Raw genomic sequence first — 24,515 nt, forward strand, 5'->3', positions numbered from 1 at the left:
TGTGAAAAAAATCATTAAAATTATTTCAAGCTCTTTCAAACCCAGCATCTTTACCCCATAGGCCACATGACTGCCAGTATCCCTTAAGCAGGATGAGATTGAGAGAGGCACAACCGATGGAATTCCCCCTTTTCCTCACTGCTGCACAAGGAACAAGAGGCTGAATCTCAGTATGTGTCACTCCTTGCTTTGGTCCACAACACGGCCCATTGTCATGAGGCTTTTATCGACAATGTGAGAGAAGACTGCTAGCTCTGTTACTGGGGTAGCTGTTGTACAGAGGACTTTCCTAGCACCATGAAGTTGAAGTTACTTAAACCCCATAGTATTCTCAGCCTACAGCATTGTTTTATAAGAGTTTTTTTTTGTTTATTGCTTGGGAGTCTGAACAAGCAATCTATCCAGGAAGGCTTTTATTTTTAATTTAGCTCCAGTTTCCAAGATTATTAAAAACTTATAAGGAATGTCAAAAGAATACTAAATATTACCTCAAAGAACATACATGGAAGGACTTATCTTTTTTAGGTAGTTGTGCCCAAATGAGAAATTTCATTGTTATTCCATTAGGTTACTGGCCAAATACAGATAAGTGGAACAGTTTAATACTATTAAATACATGATCAGTCCAGAGCAATTAAAATTAAGCTCAATAGCTCTGGTACTCTAGAAGAAAAAAAGAGGAACAAATACCTTAGGTCCTAATGAAACATTGCAAACAGGCACAACATAGATGTGTGCTTTGCATAATACAGTCTGTTTTGAGACAAACCCTTCTGTCTCACAGTACAAAAATTCACAGAGAAGTGTGTTTTATCGAATCAGTCATTACTTAATGCTTTCCTTTTCTAATTGCATGCACAATCATTTGCAATTGGCTTGTGAATACTAAGAAAGCTAGTAGAGATATTTCTGTGGAAAGCTCGTCCTTTTAATTTCAGCTGATTCATAAAAAGAGCCAATACAAAGGGGACACTTTAGAATTACTAGTTCTTTAGGTACACCTGAATTATTATCCTTTTCTTTCCCAAATTTTAATTAGAATACTCTTGCTCAAAAAGAGACAACTACCTGTACACCACAAAAGACCTATGGAAGTTCTCAAGTAAGCAAAAAGTGAGCAGCCAACAGGAAGACCGCAAAGTGTTTACATTTAAGCTTAGGTACTTTTTCATCACTGCACCCTTATTTTTAGCTAATTTATTTACATTAAAGCTTAGGTACTTTTCATCACCGCACCCTTATTTTTAGCTAACTTACTCTTATTTAATATTTAATTCAAATATATTTGGTCACAGGGCTTCCACACTCCTACAACAGTGGAAAGAGCAAACTGGAAATTAGGGCAGAAACTACCAGGAATGAGATGAAAGAGCCCAGAAGCAATTAAAGAATGGTAAAATTACTCAACAATACAAAGAGGAGGTAGGAAAACTAAAAAAAGTATCATCTGAATTACAAGAGGAATATCAGTCCAGGAATGTTATCATTCAGATACAGAGGTACATTCTCTTCAATATGCAAGTGGTAGCATTTTACAGCATGGGCTAAAATAACATCTCTGGTTACTGAGGAGTTTAAAAAAGCAGAGACCTTTTTGAAATACTTTTATAAAGTGGATATTTTTAAAAATAATTTGAGTATCCAGTGATTTTTTAAAATCCTCAGTTATCCAAAAAATCCTTCTCCAAAAATGACTACCTCAGAGAGCTCCAAATAACTGAGGAATATATATATTTTAAAAGAGGGAGGAAGGAATGCTGTGAGTTCAAGGATTTTGAGAGGTGGGGAAAGACTCACCTAAATCATGTTTATCAAATCCCCTATTCTTTCCCCTATTTTTTCCCCACCACAAACCCTGAACATATCTGCCTACCAGAGAATACATTAATATTTAAATTATTTTCACCAACTACCATATATTTTTCCACTACTTCTATAATATACAATTCCATCTTACCTTCTTGTATATTGTTGGTCCATCCACATTTGTGCTCAGAATGACCACTACTTTATAATCATCTGAAAAGTGACTTCAATTCCAGGTTAAAATAAGTACTACAGTGTAGCTTGCTGAAAGTCAAACCCAAAACATTTACTAGAAGTGTCTTTCATTGAACAAAGAAATCCTACTCTGTTTCCAAGGGGGATAAAAAGACGAGCCTAACCCTGGTAACCTTAACACAAAAGGAGCTAAAAAGGCAGGGACTCGATAACAACAAAGGATTGTGCTTTCTGATGACATCAATACGCATTAAACACGATGTGTTACACATCCTTCTATCAATATCTGAGATGATAAATTTGCAAATTAATACCACATTGAATATAACCACATAAAATTACAAGGGCACTCTCTTTAGAAGAGATTCTGATTTATATAACAGTGGCGACTTTAATGTGTTTAATGTTTCTAAAACTAAAGGAGGAGATGAACCACTGTGAGTGAGCAGAATACAATGTAGGAGAAATAATTACACTTGTGACCTCATGCCCTATAAGGTCACTCTGTATCGCAGGGCAAAGGAAATCAGGAACCATCAGCATTTACCTCAGAGAAGTCACTGACTGGAATGAAGGGCAAGTGTGGGGATATTTCATAAACTAGCAGGTGCTTGACCTCATAAAAAAGTCAATTATCAAAATGTACATGTAGAATGTCACAAACAAGAAATATATAAAGTGAGTTCGGTACAATATCTTCACTTGAAAAGAAATCTCAGAAATCTATAACATTCATCTTCATCCAAACTCTCAATGGTTTCACAAAAATCACATTAATCCCGATTTAACAATAGTCAGTAGAATTCTTTAAGCGCTTTTGCAATATAAAAATGATCACATAACATGCTATAAAATGATGGCTCAAAAAGGATTTACAAGATCTCTGTAAGTCCATATTAAAGAACGCAGTATCTGTAATTTGAGTCTTCTTACCACTGAAATAGAAATCACAATGTTTAATGAAATCCTTAAATTTTCTATCAAAAATTAGGCATAAAATGTTCATAACAATTTTCAAAGATAAATTAATAAATCCTGACTGATTCAAAAATGGCACTCTATAACCTGAAGCCAAATTCTCATATAAGTCAATAATTGAGGACTTGGTTCTTAGGAAAACCTGTGGCTTTGCAGTTAAGGCACAATGTGCTCCTCCCCCAGTGATCTCTATTCTATTTCCAAATCCCTGGGCAATATAAATTAAAGTGAATTCTGAGGCAGTGGCAATAAGGCAAAGCAAAGCAACAAAACAAAACAATACAGAAACCAATACAGGGAAAGAAAGGGGGCAGCAGCCAAAATTCACTACTTGTATTAGGCACCGTGCTGAATGCTCTGCAAAATGTGACTATGTAACATTCTCAAGAATTCTGAGAAAAGAAACTAGTCCTGCCCATTACATTCTGTGGTTCTTGGACAAACCTGCAAAAGGCTTTTTACTGCATGATGTACCTAAATAAAATACAGAGTGTTCCATCAATATGGCCAGTTGACTCGAGTTGTCCTTTCAGTCCCAGTTCAATCACTTACTGGCTGTGAATTCCCAGAAAGTTACCATTCATTTAAACCTCTGACCCCACATCTCAAAGATAAAGTGCTATCACAGTCCAAGAGTCCGGGATGACATTCTGCTCTTTAGGTAAAAGCATTTTATGAGATCAGACAAGTATGTAATAAAGGGACTTTTACACAAAGCTCGGTCATAAGTTAGGCGCTGCCAATATTCCTTAGACAGGTATTGCATATTTTTTAATGCTTAGAATAATTACAGTATAAGAAAATTTATGATAAGTGGTATATTCACCAGATATATTGTTTAATATTTTGCCTATGTTAGTGATAAATATTCCTATGCTAGAAACATGCTGTAAGTTTCTACAACAATGCCTTACGATTTAACTTGCTATCATGACCATCTCTTCAAATATTAATGACAATGGTAGAAGCAATTTCACTACAAGCACGTGGCTGGCAGGTGTGGGCTGTCCACCAGCTGGCTCCATAACCTTTTGATCCCTTCAGACAGCAAATCTGTTCAACAGCCCTATGTGGTCATTCCTCATTTGTTGTATGCTTTCTTCTCTTTTAATATGTTCAGAATCTCTATTCCTTTAGCATGACATCCTTTTATTAAAATAGAAAGCTCCCAGGAAAGCGAGCTAAAACTAATTTTACACTCAGTCAATGTAAAAGTTCCAGAATCGATTTATGTATTGTATCAAAAATTGTTAATGTGTGATGCTGTAGTTACATGTAGAAGGCAAGTTTACTCTCTCACCAAAAAGTCAATTACAGTAAGTGACAAGACTAAAATTTTAAGCTAGCATTCAGTTTATTTATGAAGAACTCAAGGGTACCAATTAATTAAAAAGGATCTAATTTTATAAATAGAAAGCTTTAAGATTACTTTATGCTTTTTTTTTTAAACAATGATGGGAGCTATCAAAGAGTAACTTTTAACAGTTGTTCTTTGCTCCACTTTGTATTGTTGCTGAACATAATGTGGCTGAAAATGACAGCATCTGAAAGCAGTATTAATTAAGCCACATAACTATTTTTCTCCACCACCATTTAAGTTCTAATGATGCTGGAGTAAGTTGGATGAAAGTAAATACTGAGTAAGAAAATGAATTTTAGAGTGACAGTCCTTAAAGCATCTGAAGAACCTTCAGAAAAATCTTACTCTCTTCTGACCTCAGTTAACATCTGTGAAAGAAAACAAAACAGGGGCAGGGGTTGGAGTAAGAATAACTATCTACTTTACTAGCTTCTTGTAATGTAAAATGAAATAACACAGACCAAGTACTTAGCAAAGTCTGACACAGAAAAAGTGTCCAATTCACAGAATGTATGTTCATTATTGTACTTATATTTTATCCTCTCCAGAACCAACAACAGACCTCTCTCACCTGGCAATGTATGCAATTCAGTCACTGCTTCAAGGAGTATCTGTGACTGTACCATAGCTTTACCTTGCAGCTAATTAAGGAACAAAAGAAACAAAATGGCATCTACTACAATTGCTAATAATACCCTTCTTACTAAACCGCCAAAAATACAATACATTAATCTTTGATATTTTTTCTTGGGCTTTTATATGTAATAAGTAATCAAGGCTTAGAAATTATCTTTCATTCTATCTTATACACATTTAAGTCTGAATTTCATATCCCTTTCTTCAATAGATTCCTAGCTACTTATTCTACTTTAATTCATTTCCCTGCTTTACATTATTCCATTCTAAATAAAGATATTTTTAAATGTCCTTCATATTTTCATAACTATATTCTCCTTTTACAAGCACGTTTAGTATTTACTATTGTGTAGTTTCACCTTCAAAAAAACTCTACAGCATTATATGCATCATTGGTCCTTAAGTTTGAGGGTCTTTGATTTAATAATTAATGATAAGCTGATCAATAAAATTCTACTTTTTTGAAATATCATAAACCCACAAGTTATGAATAAAGAATATGTTCTAGACTATTCAAATATGCAGAGTTTCTTCATCCCAATCTTATTTTTTAAAATATTTATATATTCTGAAAATCTGTTTTTTACATCTACACATATTTTAAATGAATTTTAGGCCTAATATTTTACGTATGTGTAGTGATCCTAGTTTTCAAACTTAATTTCTTTATCTTAGAATAGGAAAATTCTCATTAAGCAAATAAAAATCAATATTCACTATAAATTTTTTAGGGCTCAAATGAATACAAATTTTAACTGGAGTTGTTATTGCTTGGTTTTTTTGGTTATATATAAAAAAACATATTTGCATTTATTTAACAAATAATGCTCACTACGAGCTACGTACTATCTTATGCACTTAAAGATTAATTCATATATTCATCATAATCCTATAAAGTCCTATTATAATTTTAATTTTTAGCTGTGACAATACAGAGGCTAAGAAACTTTAATGCAAGTGTCCATGGTCACATGACTAATTAAACACCTGCTATACTCATTACTGGTAAATACCGATAGATAGATCAGTATGACAGTTATAACTATTTTAGAATTTTGTTTTCCTTTTTTGAACAACCATGCACTATCTTGATATATGCAAGGAATATGACAAATGGATGAGTGTTCATTACCAAAAATAATAACTGATATTATCAAAATATTATTTAAAAATGAATCCACCTAAAATCCAGAAGAAATATATTAAAATGGTTTGTGCAAGTTTTGTTAAGGCTTTATTTTATTTATTTTATTTTTTAGTTTTTTAGTTTTATGAGACAGGGTCTCACTATGTAGTTGAGACTGACCTGGAACTGACTGTGTAGTCCAGGCTGGTCTCGAACTCACCATGATCCTCCTACCTCAGCCACCTGAGTGCTGGGATTACACAGGCATGTGCCACCATACCAGGCAAGGCTTTATCTTAAAAATGTAAGATAATTTATCCTATAATCAATATCATTCAAAATAAAATTCTCAATCTTTTTTTTTAGTATAAAGGAGTCAAACAATATTACAAATTGGGGTTAAGCATAATTTTCTGAGAACAAAAATATTATGACAGCAAATATGTTTTTTCTCCAATGCTCATATGACCTAACAACATGATTATAAAGGCTTCACTTTGTAAAATATATCTTAACAACTTATAACAATTTTCCTAATCCTTCACACTGTACTCTCTTGACTATTGGTTATTTATTTCTTTAATTTTTATTTGTTTGTTTGTTTGTTTATTTCTTTCCCCAGTACAAGAATCAAACTGAGGACCTTGTTCTTGCCAGGCAGGTGCAATGCCACTGAGCTACCTCCCCAGCCAATCAGTTTTTTTGTTTGATTAGTTAGGTGGATGGTTGGTTGGTTGTTTGAGACAGACTCTGGCTCTGTAGCCCAGGCTGGCCTTGAACACACAGCTCTCCAGGTGCTGGGATTACAGGCATGTACCACCACACTTGGTCTACACACTTTTGAAAGACCTGCCAGTCAAAATCCTCGCTAATTTTCTCTTTGCAAGAGGATACTAGCCTAACTCTACCAGATCTTTACTTCTTTTTTTGGTACCAGGGATCAAACTCAGGACCTTATGCTTACAAGGCAGGCACAGCCACCACTGAGCTAAATCCCTGGTCCCTACACTTTTTAAGGAGTCATAATTCCAACCTCAACTTGCAAGGGTTATTGTCATGTATTTGTATTTCCTATCACCACATCAATCAAGACCAATTGGCATCCATAAGCATAATAATACAATGGGCAGAGAAAGTTGCTAGTGTTAAATAGAACAGGAATTTTTTTATTGGGAATTAATTTTATGAGTTAAATTCATTAGTGAATATTCTGATATTAGGTTGTTTTGCTATTGTTTTTAAATTATCAAACTCCAAGCTATAATTAATAAAAAAAGAAGGAAACACAATTTGAGGACATTTTCTTTTCATTTTAAAGTAGATGATGTGGCCTGGGATTTGGCTCAGTGGTTCCACCTCCTGCCTCACAACGGCAAGGGCTGGAGTTTAATCCCCACTACAAAATTAATTAATGAATTAAATAAAATAAAATAGATGACTTACTTTTGTTGATGTGTACATGATATACATGAGAGTAGCATGCATATTTGAAAGCTTGGTGCTCTTTCTACACGTGCCTGCAAAGCTCTGTTAGAAAGCATGAGAACACTTACGTGATATGACATGATCCATATACTGAGGTAAATAAGGAGCCCAGGCATCAATGGCTTCCTTTCGTCCCGCTTGCTCAATTCTTCTCAACTCTGCCAGAAGCAAGGCTTGTGCAGCTTCTCTCACCTATGAAGGTCATAGAAACAAATGTAACAAAAGAAAGCAAATGAGCTGGGAAAGTAAATATCTATAAATGAGAAAATTCATATGAAAACAAAGCTAAAAAGCAGAAAGCATATTTATTTACATGATAAAAAATACCCAATAATGGGCCTGGGATTTAGTTCAGTGTTCCTGCTGCCTTCTTCACAAGGGCAAAGTCCCAAATTCAATCCCCCAGTACCAAAACAAAACAAACTACCAAATAATAAATTAAGTTTTTAAAGTCAAATATATTGGATGCTAGTGCTTCACATCTCACAAAAGACCAGACACCTCAATTAATGGATTCACTCTAAAATATTTAACACTAAAGTAAAAAATTAATCACTTAACCAGCCTTGAGTTTAAAATTTCATTTTCCAAAGTACTCTCGCATTCCAATAAGCATTTTCAAATTTTAAATTTCCACATAGATATTACGATGGAGTCATTGTTATAAATATTAAATTTGTTTTCTCTCAGCCTGTAGAAATTTAAATTTACACAGAAAATGTTATATGATACAGTAATGTATATGCTAAATAGGTACTGTTTATACAAATATGCATAAATCCACTTGATTCATGCATAACTAAGACATGAACAAACTAGGCAATTATAATCCTGTGTAACAGGTACAACTAAGTCCCATAGAGAGAACCATTTTTCAAAATTATATCAATTTTTTTTAATGTGGCAAACAACTCTTATTTTATAGATTTTAACTTTGTTTTGTTTTAGCAGGAGTGCCATAGGCATGAGGTCAAGGCAGCTAGTAAGTAGTTAAGTGATGTAACAATCAATTTAGTACAATTCTTAATTGTAAGAATAACTCAAGCAGGGCTGGGGATCAGTGGTGCCACCACCTGCCTTGTAAACACAAGGTCCCAAATTCGATCATCAGTACCAAAAAAAAGAAAAAAATTAACTCAAGCAGCATCTGAGTATGAGTTTGAGTAAGGAGGTTGTTTTTAAGTATAACTTACTTTTGAAGTGATTTCAAATATTATTCAATGCAAAGGCATTAAAATTTTAGTATGCTGCAGTCCCACTAGTAGTCATGGGAGAACAGGAAAGACAAATATATTTTAGTTTTTTCCTGCATAACAACATTTCAGTCAACAATAGACCACATCTAAGATGGTGGTCTTAACCATAAGGTTATCCCCTAGTGACACAGTAGGTATCTTAGTTTATGTAAGCACGCTGCATAAAATTCACACAACAGCAAAGTTACTCAGCCACAAATGCATTTCTAAGAATATATCCCTATTGTTAGGTAATTCATGACTGTATTTATAGATGCGAAGTTTAAATCTCTGATCAATAAAAACTACTAAAGCCATGCAAGTTAAATGTGATAATAAGGAAAATCTTTATAAAACATTTCCAAGTTCCTAGCAATATTATAACTCAAGTACTACGTATCTGAACCTATACTTAAACTATTTTATCTGAACTCAACAGCAATCCCAGGAAGATTATAGTATTACCGCTACTTTATAAATGTGTTTCAAATAGGCTAACTGTCCAAAGTCATTCAGTAAATAATTGTTGGAACTGATATTCAAACTCATTTGTCTTCTAATTCCAAAGACTTTCTCATTTTAGTACCTTCCATTGGACTCTAACTATTCACTTAGAATCTGACTGATGTGAATATGCTGAATATGTGTTCTTGAACGAGGTGATTGCATGCATTGTTATGCATGTGTATGTATGATTTATGAAGAAACCAATACTTAAGAAATAATTGTAGCTACACATGGTGGTACATGTCTGGAATAGAGAGCCTCAACAACTCAGGAGGCTGAGGCATTAGGGGCCAGCCTGGAAAATTTAGCGGTACCCTGTCTCAAAATTTTAAAAAGGAAGAAGAGCGGCTAAGGACTTAGTTGAGTATACCCTGGGTTTAATCCCCAGTACCACACATAAAAATTATATAAAGTACATAGAACTTTTTAATCAAACAGTCACTGAATAAAAAAAAAAAAGTTGGAACATTACTGTTTAATACATAAACCAAGGGGAAAAAAATGAAAATCATGCGTTAATATTCTCTATCACATGATGAATAGCCAATAAGACAAGCATTATAAACAGTAACTATGTTGTTTCAAATTTGCATTTCTTCCCCCAGTTCTGAGGATCGAACTCAGGACCTTGTGCCTGCCAGACAGGCGTGGTTACAGAGCTAAATCCCTGGCCCTCAAATTTACATTTGATTAATCATTTTTAGTATTCTTGTTTTCTGTCTTTATCACCTCAACATTACCTCCAAGCATCGATCTTGCCATCTCCGAGCGAGCATCTCTAGAAGAGGAGGCCTAAATTTATCCAGCCCCAGCAGGTCTGGCAGCATAACACAGTGCATGGCAGCTAACTGACTCCATCCTGTTGAAAGGTGAAATATCACAAATGCTATAAATATTTTGCTATTCCCTCAGGAAAGTTTCTCTTTATGTATATGGATCAAAAATAAAAACAAAAAAATAGATCTACTAAGCTATGTTATAAATATTTTAATATTAGACATTCCATATAAAGAATTACACCAAATGTACTTTATCCCTGTATCATGTATTTGGTATCTATAAAAACTGTCAACATCTTAAAACAAAAATATTCACGCAAAGGATAAGGAAATTCACAAGGAAAACACATTTCTGACCACTTTAAAATAAAACATACATTTGGAGGTTGGAAAGGATAAAGATAAATAGATTTTTAAAAAAGCTATTGCTGTGAAACTCGTCAGTTCAAAAGGGACTTATATATCCAAAGACAGGTTCTTGTCACCTGAGGCACGGCCATCTGTGTGTTGCTACTGCCTCAGTTACAAGATGTCTTCCTCTCTTTGTCAAGGGCCTTTAATTAGGGCAGTTACTGACCCATCACCTTACAGAATGAATTAGACATTTCATCACAATTATAACTGAAATAAGTAACACAATATCAATTTTGAAAGGAAAAATAAATTTAGATATTCCATAAAATAAAAACCTAACACCCCAACTTTACAGTCTTAACATTATTAACTCTTCCTTACAGGAATAAAAGTTACATTTTCCAAATTCTAATTCAAAATATGGAATCTGATTATATATGAAAAAGACACTGTGTACCAATGCAATATTTGAAAGTATCAGTATACAGATATTCTCAATCATTTTAACTCTATTTTAAAGGTTTCTAAAACAGCCCTATATATGCATTAAATGCCTCATTTTCTCAAATTATGTATGAGTCTGTTATTAATGCACAAAATTATCATTATCTCCCAAGAATATTTAAAGACAAATAATCAAGAATGAATATCAAAAATGAAAAAAATCCCATTATCATAGGATAAGGTAAGTTACCTATGAACATAGGATTTCAGCAAATTGGTGTTTTAAAAATATTCTAATCTGTAGTCTTCTAAAATAATGAACCATAAAACTCAAAATGATGATTGGCATTGTAAAAAGGAGAGTCAGACTGAAAGAAATAGACAAATTACCTATTTAAAGATTCATCCTTTGAGGAAATTCTTATCAACTGATAATATATATGTAAATACATTAATGTACACACACATTTTAAATTATTATTTTCTGCAACATGGGGATACATATATATATGCATGTATATGTATACATGTATTACTACTCTGTTTTCTTAAAGTATTTTAATATTTAATAAAATATATTTCATAGTAAATCTTATCATTATTATTCTCACCAAGGCCCAAAGTCTAACAGCTTATTTTAGAATTAACTAAAATCTATGGTTTACAACAGCTTAACAAATACAATCCTACTTGGCTTTTGCTGAAACCCAGTTCTAATCCACAAATTTTAGTACAGCTTTACCAGAAAACAAGTACAAAATGAAATTCTTTTTTTTGGGGGGGTACTGGGGATTGAACGCGGGTCCTTGCACTTGCAAGGCAGGCCACCAAACCACTGAGCTAAATCCCCGGCCCTGCAATTCTATTTTTAAATTACCACATTTTCTTTCCAAAGGAGTGCTACTTGCAACATGCGCTCTATTTCATACGCACTGATTCACTCCTTCCACTGAAACGGACTCACAGTTTTACATTTTTAGAGAAGAGTCAGAATCATTCTGAGTTATGGTTTAGCTTTTGTAACTTCCCTCTTTTTTTATTATACAAACAAGTAAAGATTGAGACCGCAGTGTAGACAGTGTTGCACAGAACTCACAAGTTCCATTAAGTTTCCCAGTGTTATAAATAATCGTAGATGAGTTTTGGAGAACAAAGACTTGCAGATCCCAGTTACATTTTCAGAGCTTTAAAATTAGTTTCCTCTTGCATAACTCCACAGGAATAATATGGTAGCCCAACTAAATCTAAAGATTAAAATAATGGATTGTTGCCTCAGCCTGAAGCAGAAATAGTAATAGGATAGGTGAATTCCTATCAGCTTGTAATCAATCTGATGACTTCAAATGAGAATGTAAATGAGGAGCCTCCCTCATCTCCCCTTATAATACAATACTCTATATAATGTGTAATAACAAAATAGTGTGTCTGCCACAGACTATTTCTGTACATAAAACAAATTCTGGCACATGGCAAGTAACATTATGAAGACTAACCTACCTTTCAATTTTCATTTCACAACAAAGATTAGAATCTTTGCACTCCTTTAGTAGCATTTTAGATGATATTGCAATCATGGTTTAGAGCAGCCAGGACTAATGTTACATTTTTATAACTGGCTCATGTCACTGACATAAGCAAATAGTTACAAAGTGGGAAGTTTAGGATCTCACATATAACAAAGCAGATGAATGTATAAATCAGATAAAAAGAACATGTCTATTAGAATAAAGCATAAGGTTGAAAGAAAAGTTGTTAGAAAGTTGAGAGAGAGTACCTTCATTTACTAAGAAACAGGTATGTAAAGCAGGAGTAGAAGCAGAGTCAGAGCCAGAGTGATCAGCGTCAGATCGAGCAGAAACAGGTGCAGCAACTTGCAGAGGAAAACAGAAGAAATAAAGAGGAGAAAATTGAGGTACAGCAGTTTCTGAAAAAAAGCTCAGTATTAGTGAAGAATGAAAAACAAAGTTGGCAAAATATAGTGAACACAGAACTGAAAAATGAAGTTTTAATCAAAAGGGATGACTATTAAAGATTCCTGTAGGGAATGATGTATTTCACTGAAAAACAATCACAGTGTAGTTCAACTTCCTTTTAAAGTCAAAATATATTCAGTACTATAGATGAATGACATCAAAACACAGCTCTAAAATGATGAAGACTATAATTCAACATATTACGAATTAGAAAATGTGATTCAATTTTTAAAATGTATCTCATAACAAAAATGTTTAAATAAGTCTCCATATTATTGATTACATTTTTATAAGTTTACTCTCTCATATTATGTGTAAATTATTTTTAAATATCCCAAACTAATATTCAGTGAAAACATTTCAATTGCATCTCCTGATACAAATGCTGTCTATATTAAAAGCAATTACTGTGAATTTCATAATTCCTATAGAATAAACTAACCCCCCCCTAAAAAAAAGTTTTGTTGTCAGGAAAATGTTGCAGCTTAAATTATCATGCGAAAAAGCAAAAGGACCGTATGGCACACACATTCTACAACTGGAGGTCAACGTTAAGATTTGGAGGTCACCATTTGACACTTCCGTCCTATGGAGAAATTACCATATGTCATGCACAAGCGTCTTCAAATTAATCCCTCTCCTTTCTTCTGTCATTGAACAGCAATAGGTTTGGGCTCCTGAACAGATTAAGCATTGTCTGCTGAATGATATGTTTGCTTTTCATGCAGTGAAGTTCTTTTGTGATGATAGGACAGCTGCATGAAAACAACTTTTTCATAATTTCCACACGAATGCATCATAATGTCAATGAGGCACGTGTGAGGGCAATAGGAGAATTAAAAGAAGTCCAAAAACAGTAGCAAAAAAAGAAAAAAGAAAAGAAAAGAAAAAGCCTAATTCTATAAACACTAAGACACACATGAAACCCTCCTGTACTCCATTAGCCCCTTTGTATCCATGAAAGTTTTATCAGGGAAATTATAATTTCTTTTTATTATGACAGTTCTGGTTTTGTTCTTTATGAAAGTAAGATTATTCTATAATGTTATACTTAGGAAAAAATAGTTGCTTTCAATTGTATATTTCATAAATAAAGGAACTCCATTATAAAGTAATCTTGCACAAAATCCCAAATATTTCTATGTCCCATTGATCAATCTTATCATATTTAATTACAAATTTACTTAAAATGTCCTATAAAAAATTTACCTCTCCATGAAAAATAACTTGGTAAGCCTTAGTGGCAAGGAGTAAATTTTCAGGTTGTGGTTTTCATGCTACAAAATATTGAGAAAGTTATTCTGTGACTTCAAACAGTTGAAACTTTTCTATAATTTCACTTTTTTTCTTAATCTCTGGAAAAAGAATGTTAATTCTGCATGACTTTATCCTTAATTCTAAAAGGATACTACAATTACAGAGTGAGAAAATCAAGTACAAATGAATAAAAACTTAGTGCTGAGTGACCATTACACTAGATATATCAAGTAGTATCATTAAACCATAGTATTTTCTCAAGACACAAGTGTACACAGAAACTAGAAATGTGACTAACAAAACTTCTAAGATAAGCCTAATATATTAACAGAATAATGTTCAACATAAATAACTATGTCTAATGTGAGGGAAAATCAAATTCTTGATATTATATTTTTGAAGTCATATTTAAATGACATTTCACATGGAAATCCTTTAATAAATTCTATAGGCAATATATCAAGAAAAATGCTAAGTAAATTCAAACAATCAGATTTAATACTTTTTAAAACATTTCTGTATCACAACCAAAAAATACTAAAACAACCTCACAACTAGAATGGCAGAATCTTGAACTACTTTCACAATTCACTGAGAAACTGCCACAGCCTTTACAATTGCCCACATACAGAAAAATAAGCAATAGAAATTAGAAGAAAATCACCATTTCCAAAATAAAATGCTTAAAATTTAAGGCAAACAATAAAGTTATGTGTGGCACTTAATATCAAAGATTTATACCATAAAACTTAATCAAACATTTGACTTAATATAGAAAAGCCGCTATCTCAATTTTCCTTCCTTATTAAGGATTAGCAAACACAAGGGAAAACAGTTTTAGCACTGTTTTAAAATGGGGACATAAGAGACACAACTTTTATTATTTTACCTGGGAGTATTCTTTTAAAAAGTCATTTTGCAGGGATAGGGATATAGCTCAGTGGTAGAGTGCTTGCCTAACATGTCCAAGGTCCTGGGTTCATTGCCCAGCACCACAAAAAGAAAAGAAAGGGAAAAGGCTAAGAGCCTGTTCAACTGCTTATTCTCACATGAAAAGACAGATGAAGATAACCTTGTGCGGCAACATATAAAAGCACACAATATGCTCTTTTCTCCCTTTCAATGGCATATACATAAGTATTCAGCATCACAATATCTACGGTATTGGTGTTGAACAAATGTATAACAATCTTCAAAATCTGACTCCATTTTTTACTACTCTAATTGAGATATTAAAAGCACACATAGGACAAAAACTTATATTTTGAAAGATATGTGCTCTTTACAAAGGGTCCAAATCACATCAGCGTCTCAGTACAAAAACATAAATAATAGTCCTCACACTTTTCAGAGAAAAAAAATCTAAAGGACATCAGGAAGAAAATGCAATGTTTAGAGGTGTTTCAAAGCTTAACACTAAAATAATAAAACTGCTTAATGATGAATCATTTTGTGTAAAATGTTGCACAGTAATCATGCTACTATGAAGCAGAAGGAAGGAAGAAGAGAAAGCAGGAGGAAAACATGAAAAAATTAGAAATTAGGAAACTCTGTAGTCTCAACCACCATGTAATTAATATAAAAGTATTCTGCACTGGGTATAGCATCTACTATAGACATCTTAAAAGTAGTATTTACCTTTTTAGAATCCTCCTTTAGGTCTTGTCTATTATTCTTAGGTAGATTCTAGTTATCTTTTAAATCAACACAAAGCATTAGGATAAATCATTAATTAGGCTTTCATATCTCTCTTCTAATGTCTGGCTTTTTGATATTCATAACTAAATAATGCAACATTCTATTTGATTAATGAGAATGTCATATCCCCAACGTCTTATGTAACAAGCATAATCAAGGCAACTTTACTATGAATGCAATCTTGGGATGAAAACTCTAAAAATTTATTTCTGATTCCTTGTTGTCTGAAAAATTCTTATTTAGTGATACTTCCTAAAGCCAAAACGATTATAAAAAGTTGACCAATTAATCCACCTTTACTTAACCGGAAGATAAGAAAATAATTATAATAGTAATTACAATCACCTGCACCAAAAACTCCCTTTCTACAAAAGTAAGCCTCAGTCATTGTGTGTGAATATGTATGTAATAACTGTAAAGACTGTCAAGGAAACCTATTGCAATATTACTCTTTCGTATCATACCACCAGACTCAGGTAGAAATAAAAGTGCTTTCATATGGAATCCTTTTTGGAATCTCAGGAACTACACTGCTTAATGTACGAAATATGCCTCATGAGATGAAATAACCTTATCATACATTTTAATTATTATGCACTGTAACTCGGCATATATTAACGTCTGGTAGAACAGACAGTTCATTCAATAACATAAGCACACAATTTAATAAGTTACTCAGTATCTTTAAAAAAACACCTTTGTAAGACCAAAGTCCCTGCCCCATCCTGAAATATGGCTCCTAAGAAGCAACCATTTTCAATTCCTTTTTTTTAAATTTGTTTCTTTGATAGTTTAATATTATGTCTAAAGAGAAACTATATAAAGACATTGAAGCATCTTTTTTCTTGCTAAAATTTTCATCCACAGATTAGACAGATGAGGGCTGGGGATTTAGCTCAGTGGTTCTGCTGTCTGCCTCACAAGAGCGAGGTCCTGAGTTCAATCCCCAGTACCAAAAAACAAGAGATGTAATTTAAAACTTGCTGTGATAGCCTGAGTGTCTGTCTTGTGCTGTTTCCATTGAACTGGTGGTTTTAAAAGAAAATTCTATAGTAGAACCCTAAGGATAAGTGTGAGAGCAATGGTTTTACAGTTTGCAAGTATTAGTGGTTCCAGCATCTGCGTCGCAAGCACAAGGTCCTGAGTTCATTTTTTATTCTTTCAACTATTTCTTCCATATTTATTTCCATATCACTACACAATATGCTAATACCATAATTTCTTGATTTACCAAGTTTATTTATTTATTTATCTATTTTTATTTGTGTGTGTGCATGTGTGTGTGTGGTACTGGGGATTGAACTCAGGACCTTGTGCTTATGAGGCAGGTGGCAGAACCATTAAGCTAAATCCCCAGCCCTCTTGATTTACCAAATTTAAACCTTAGCAATTTATCTCTACCAGTACTGTGGAAGATGACTTAGCTGTGCTATACCATATTGCCTAACAAATTTCTCTTCATTTATCTGCAACTTTCCAAAATTACTACGTAATACTTTCTGGTATATTAATATTGAGTGTTTACACCATTACCATAGAAACGCTCTTTAACTTTGACCTAAGCAATAGTAAGGAATGAACCCAAAGCCTTACAAATTCTAGGCAAATACTCTACCACTAAGTTACATTTCCAGCCTTATTTTGTTTCTATGTTTTTTACACAGGATCTCACTAAGTTGACCAGGCTGGCCTTGAATTTGTAATCCTTCTGTCTCAGTCTCTGGAGTAGCTGGGATTACCAGCATGTGCCATCTCACTCTCTTCTTCATAAATCTTTTGTCAGCCTCTCTAAGATTTTCCAAAATCCAGTTTCATTTTTCCACCACAAAACTCTTCAGAAGCCATCTCACACCATTCTCCTATCTGTTGCACGACTGTCACTCTGAGATTTCCCTTCACTTTTAATGCCTTGCTTAGAAAAGGTATATAATATAATAATTTTTCAAGACCACAAACCCATAAAAATGTCATCAATCTGCCTTTTGATGGACAGTATGCATGTAATACTAAAATGAAAAAAATCAAGCCAGGCACTGTGGTGTACAACACCTGTAATCCCAGCATTTGGAAGGCTGGGAGAGGAGGACTTCTGTGAGTTTGAAGTCAGCTTGCACTAAGAGCAGGACCCTACCTCAAAAAACCAAAAAAGAAAAACAAATAAAATGAAAAAAATCATTTCCCCTTTATATTTTATTCCATTGCCTTCTCACTAGCTTAGAGTTACTATTAAGAAGTACAATAACATTTTTATTCCCGAAATGTAATCAAACTGTTAATATTGTTAAAAATTGCTATAAGAAAATACAGAGAAAATAACTATCATATAAATAATATGATCATGAAAAAGAAGATGTATTTGGAAACAAGTGACAAAACAAACATATCAGAAGTATGGTAATCTCAAACACGCTAGATTGTAAGTTGGAGTTTTTGTGGAAGTTTGTAACTTGGTACTTTTGTAGATCAAAATAAATTCCTGTTCTAAGAGGTCATTGTCATCTTCTTGAAAAATATAGCCACAAATGTTACAGCCAGTTATTATAGGACATAACTGGAAAGCTTTGAGATTCATGGAATTACATCATTCAAACATGTTATTCATTCATGTTCACCATGGTGCTGATACAAAAAAACTAAAACCTTAATTGATAGAATTATTAACTCAGACTCTTTCACTTAAATATGGAACCACAAAATGAACATCACATTCAGAAGCATTATAGAAATGTATTTTCACATATTTCTAGGGAAAAATAATATCCTTAAAACACAGGCAAAAATCGGTGGCCTGCCTTGCAAGCACAAGGAGCCAAGTTCAATCCCTGGTACCAAAACAAACAAACGAATGAACAAAAAAAGACATACACACAACAAAAAACCCATAGAAAGCAGGAAGAATGAAGACCCACCTTTGCAGAATGAGTTAACAGTTTATGATGGTATTAAGACAAACATATATCCAGGCAAGAAAGTGCTCGTAATGTTGTTAAAAATGTTAATTCCATTTAACAATTGCTAGGTTGGATCAGAACTGGAGTAAGATTAGAAATGATGATAATTTTCCTTGGCCTATGACTATAGCCAAAGAATCAAAGCACATGAAAACATCAAATTTTCTTAAAAGATCTCCCTCTTTGCCACCTGCTTTGTGAGTGCAAGGACTTGAGTTTGATCCCCAGTACCCCCCCCAAAAAAATCTCTCTCTTTATGAACATCCAAAATAAGTAAAAGTGTAAAATAAGTAAATGAAACCAAGAATCCTAGGGACAATTCATTGCACTAAAAGATAAATCATGACATAAATACTAACTTGAATTAGGTATATGAAAAGCCCTATTTTTATAATTTAACACTAAATAACTTATATATAACTATGTACCAGGTATTGGGCTGAGCATATAAAAACACAAAGGTTATAAAAAGTTCCTGCCTTCAGGTCAGTCAAAGCCTAATTAAAAACAAATAAAATGCAATTCAAACATTATCATACACTGGACTGCTATGAACCTCCTCCACTAGACTTAAATTCCTTGAGGACAGGATTTATTTTGACAGCACTTACAGCCTCAGCACCTACTAACTGACATATTAACTCCATAAACAAAGAGAAGGCATTTATAGATTCATTCATTCAACAATTTAATGAGCTCCTTCCATGAAGCAGCCACTGTTCTAGGCACTTGTAATAAATCAGTAAGCAAAAAGAAAAAATAAACGCTCCTGTCCATTGAGTTTCCACAGAAGATCAAAAGTTATAAGCCATTAAAAAAAAAAAAAGACACATATGGTCCAACGCAAAAGTTAAAAGGATTCTCAGACCCATCCATTCATTGCCCTGACATGTATTACAGGTTAAGTCCTGCTTTTTGCTATGAATCCTGGAAAAGGGTAAAGTATTTGTTAATTAATACTATCTTTACTTTTAAACTCAAATTTCTTTAAAAGTCCAATCCCCAGATGAGGTCTTTTTGTAGATTATTCTGTAGCTGAACAATATTAGCCAACAAATAAAAAGCAATTTATTGAAAAAGAGTATATTTATATTTGCAATCCAACCTAAAAATGAATTATTGATTCAATGTATATACCACAGTGTGAGTGAAGAAAAGAAAATCAAGGTAAGAGAAGATGAAGAAGAAAGATGAATATACAATTCCCTGAAATCTGTGAGAATTCAGGGCCTTCTGTCTGCATCTCCTACCACTTCCTAATCTAAATGGGTTATTTCATGTGCTATCTATCAGAAGTACATAAATGACTCAAGAGTGCATACATCAGATTAATCCTCTAACCGCCGAGTTAAGAGAAAATAGTGCATAGCAAATATTCTTCGAAGAAATTATGGCTAAATATTCCTTTCAACATTCAAACAAAAAGTAGGTATCACAATATCATGCTAAAATATTTTACTACATAACTTCCAGTAGAGACTGCTGAACCTTCATTTACTTTATTTGGTTGTGTTCGGTTTTTTTGGTACCAGGGATTGGGGCTTGAACTCACGACTTTGCACTTGTGAGGCAGGTGGCAGCACCACTGAGCTATATCCCAGGCTCTTCATTTACTTTTTTTTCTCTCAATGAGTTTATTGGTATACTTTAGGTATACAGTACAGTTACATTCATCATTGGGATCTTGTACATGACAGGTCTTGGTTCTCATTTTTTCCTCTTGTCCCTGCCCTCCCTTCACCTCCTCCTCCCCTCCCAATTTACAAACACTTTTTTTTCCATTTTTTCATTTTCTCATATATTTTTTCCCTTATTACCTTTCCCTTATCATTCCCACTTTCCCTACACCTTTAGCTCTTTTCTTACTATTTTACATTGTCTTCCTTTACTTTAAAAGACAAACTTTATGTTTTTCAAATGGAAATCCCTAAATGTAAAGCCTTAAATAGTAAATACTTTAGAAAAAAAGTCAATATTTGCACCCTCTTCCCTGCTCTCTAAACTCAATGCTTTTCTAAAGAGTAATATTAAATATTTCAGTCAGGCATAGTGGCACACACCTATAATTCTAGTACCCAGGAGGCTGAGGCAGGAAGATGGATTGCTGCAAGTTTGAGGCCAACCTGGGACACATAGTAAGTTCAAGTCTAGCCTGATCTACATAGTAAAACCCATCTCAAAAAAAAAAAAAAAAAAAAATCCCAATTTTAAGTCCCAAAGCTTCACCAAGTGAGCACATCCAACACCATAATAGTGGTAGAATATAATACTCTACAAGAATGACACAAATTATATTGGAATGCTTCTATCTACAACTATGCTTACGGAGGGGGAAAATGTAATTGAAGAACAAATATCAACTATTAAGAATCATAATGAGGAAGATGATGATGATGATGATCAAAATAGCATACTTATCAGGATCTTAAATAAAGTTTTAAACTCAATAAATGACAGAGGGCCAGGGATTTAGCTGCCTGCCTTACAAAGACAAGGTCCCAAGTTCAATCCTCTGTACCAATAAATAAATGACAGAAAATATGTATTTATTCTGGAAGATACTTCCAATTCACTCAGATGTGAGAACAAGCACATTCTGGGTAGTATGGCCATAGACTACTTCAATTCATTAAAAAATATATAAACAGTGGGAAAAAAACACAAGACCAAGAGTTAAAAGGAACTGGCTGTTCCCTAATCAAATTAATCAAACTAACATTACTAATCATACTTTAAGCAAATCAATTACTTATGTGAGGTTGTTTCTATTTCTTTGTGTGATAATGCTCTAAAAACATTAAAACTCTAAGCAACATAAAGAATTTTACCAACCCGAAAAAAACAAAATTCACAATACAAGGGTTTATACTTAGGCCACTGGGTATTGACCAATAAAGAAATGAGACACGGGAGACAAAATAAACCCTATGATGGGTCCACAGTATTGTTTTGAGAGCATTTCCAGATCTAAATAAAGTCAACTGAGGATGAATCCAACAGTCTCCTGAGTCGAGAAGACACTAAATAAAATGAGCTGAGGATGAATCCAACAGTCTCCTGAGTCGAGAAGACAAAGCAGAGAGAAACTAGCGCTCAGGGAACAAGCACAGCTAGAATCCATAGGAGAGAGAAGACACCTGAGAAGACTGAAGCTCTTCAAGTGCTCCACAGAGGACCAACCAGTATCTTTTCATAAGGAAAGCAGTATAGGCTACCGAAAAAACAATCTGAAAAGTCAGAAAGAGTGCCTGTCCCCACCAGCCTGACTGGAAAATCTCGAAAGAGCACATGGGAAAGTCTTTGCTTGTAGTAATGGGGAGTAATTCACCATATACAAACCACCTAACAAATCAAAAAAGGAAGAAGGTTAAACTGTTTTTATATAAAAGTATCTCCAAGGCCGGGGGTTTAGCTCAGTGGTGCCACCGCCTGCCTTGCACACACAAGGTCCCAAGTTTGATTCCCCGGTACCAAAAAAAAAAAGTATCTCCAAACAAATTTCAAGAATATTTATAGTACAAAAATACTCAGTAACCAATGTGGTAAAATTCAAAAGTCTGCCATTGAACGGAGGCTTATCAGGCAATCTGAGGCAGGAAAGCACAGCACAAAGAGGAGAATAAAACCAATCCAGAACTGACAGAGATATCAGAATTATTAGTTAAAGGGTGTTGCACAGTTACACTCTGAAATATAAACTAATTCACAACCCAGAGAGAAAAAAGAAGCATTACAATAAAAAGGCATCAGTGATACATGAGACCATTTCAAGCAGCATAATATAGTACATAAGGAGAGATGGAAGGATAGAATAATATTTGGAGAACTAGTGGTTCAAATTTTTTCAAAATTAATGAAAACTACAGAGTTAAAAGGCTCAAAAAACACCAATCACAAGAAACATGAAAACCTATATTTGGAAACTGTAGGGGTAAAAAAGATGACCTAAAAGTAGAAGAGGGATTACTATGGACTGGGAGGGGAGAGGAGGGACTTCGAAGGGACATGATAAATGCAGGATATGCACATGTGGAAATAGCACAGTGAATGAATCTCATTAATTTGTGCAATTAATATGTATTAGCAATTGTAATATAAAACTTTAAAAGATACAAGAAATATTAAGGCACTGCATAATCAAATTGCTCAAAACCAGTGACAAAGTCATTAAAGGAACAAGAATAATAATGTTATATACAGAAGAGCAAAGATAAGAATGTCATCAGACTTATTAGAAAACAATGCAAGCCAGAAGACAACAGAGTATCAACTTGCAAGTGCAGTACTACAAGATAAAAGTCAAAATTATCAAATAAAAAATTTCAAAAGCAAAGGGAAACAAAGATTTTTCAGACATACGAAAGCTTAAAGAATAGCAGGTCCTCACTACAATAAAAGTAAGTGATTTAGGCAAAGCAGATTATATCAGATAGAAATATGGATCTAAATAAAGACATCAAAAGTGGTGACAAAATACTTAAATATGTATGATTTTCTTATTTAAATCTTTAAAATATAAGAAAAACTCAAGTCCTGTAAGCACTCGCTAATGCTCATTAGACCAACAAAATTAGGAAGAAATAATATCTATCTACACAAACCCTTCCAGAAAATACAAGAAAAGGGAAGAAAAGGGATCACCTCATAACTCACTTTGTAAGGTTACCATCATCCTGTTACCAAAATTACACAAAGACATTACCAGAAATGAAAACTATACACAAAAATCCCTCATGAAAACACATAAAACCATTAACAAAATTTTAGCAAACTGCATTTAACAATCTATAAAATGACTAATTTATCATGACAAAATATGGTCTATATTGCAAAGCTGTTTTAAAATAAAAATATCAATATACTTTCATATGAAAATAATAAAAAGATACAAGCATACAATCATTTCAATAGATGCAGAAAAAGTATCTAAATCTAAAATCCATTCATAAAAAAAACTCAACAAAGTAGGAATATAAAAGAACTTCCTCAACCTAATAAAAGGCATTTTAGGAAAAAATAATCTAAAGCTAACACCATCCTTAACAGAAAAAAAAATAGATGATTATGCCTTTTCACTCAAATGAATAACATACAGCATTGAAAATAAGTAGCAACACTGATAAATATATAAAATATACCAACACCGATAAATCTCACAAAATAAGTCAAACACAAAAGAAGACTGCATTAACACAGAATCCAAAAAAGCAGGCAAGACTAAACTATAAAGTTAAACTATGGTAGAACTATAAAAGAAAACAGGCAACTTTATAAAAGGTCAGATTTAGAAGTTTCCACTTTCTAGCATCATGTTAGCACTCAAAAAGTTTCAGACTTTGAAGCATTTCAGATTTCAGACTTTTGGATTACAGATGTTCAATCAGTAGTCATTTTTGGAAAGAGAAGATACACTGACTTGGAGGAAAGATGTAGGATGCTTCTGAAGAGCTGGTTATATTCTATTCCTTGTCCAAGAATGTATTTATACAAGAATTCAACTTACAAATATTACTGAGCTGTATATTGGTGTTTTGTCCCCTTTCTATATGTATATTGTATTTCACACACAGACATAGAAATTATCTAATCAAAACTAAATTTTATATAGTTTAATATAAAGTAGTATAATAAAATGATTGTGATACTGTGTATGCGTGTGCACGTGTGTGTGTGTGTGTGTGTGTGTGTGTTGTGTGTGCGTGGTACCAGGCACTGAACCTAACTTCATGCA

General features: G+C 33.4%; 1 protein-coding gene across 2 annotated transcripts in view; it reads right to left on the reverse strand.

Annotated features, from left to right (window-relative positions):
- Positions 1 to 24,515, reverse strand: part of Wdr7 (WD repeat domain 7) — a 351,633-nt gene that overhangs the window by 222,208 nt on the left and 104,910 nt on the right. Inside the window, exons 18-20 of one of the 2 annotated variants that reach the window (XM_010611541.3) lie at positions 12,680 to 12,775; positions 10,069 to 10,187; positions 7,655 to 7,778 (exon numbers count right to left, since the gene is read on the reverse strand). In XM_010611541.3, coding sequence (XP_010609843.1) covers positions 7,655 to 7,778; positions 10,069 to 10,187; positions 12,680 to 12,775 — 339 coding nt within the window. The remainder of the gene's footprint in view (positions 1 to 7,654; positions 7,779 to 10,068; positions 10,188 to 12,679; positions 12,776 to 24,515) is intronic. The other variant, XM_010611542.3, reaches the window with a different exon arrangement.

Source organism: Fukomys damarensis, unplaced genomic scaffold (genome assembly GCF_012274545.1).
Source record: "Fukomys damarensis isolate Sample0158 unplaced genomic scaffold, DMR_v1.0_HiC HiC_scaffold_30, whole genome shotgun sequence".
Lineage (NCBI taxonomy): Eukaryota > Metazoa > Chordata > Mammalia > Rodentia > Bathyergidae > Fukomys > Fukomys damarensis.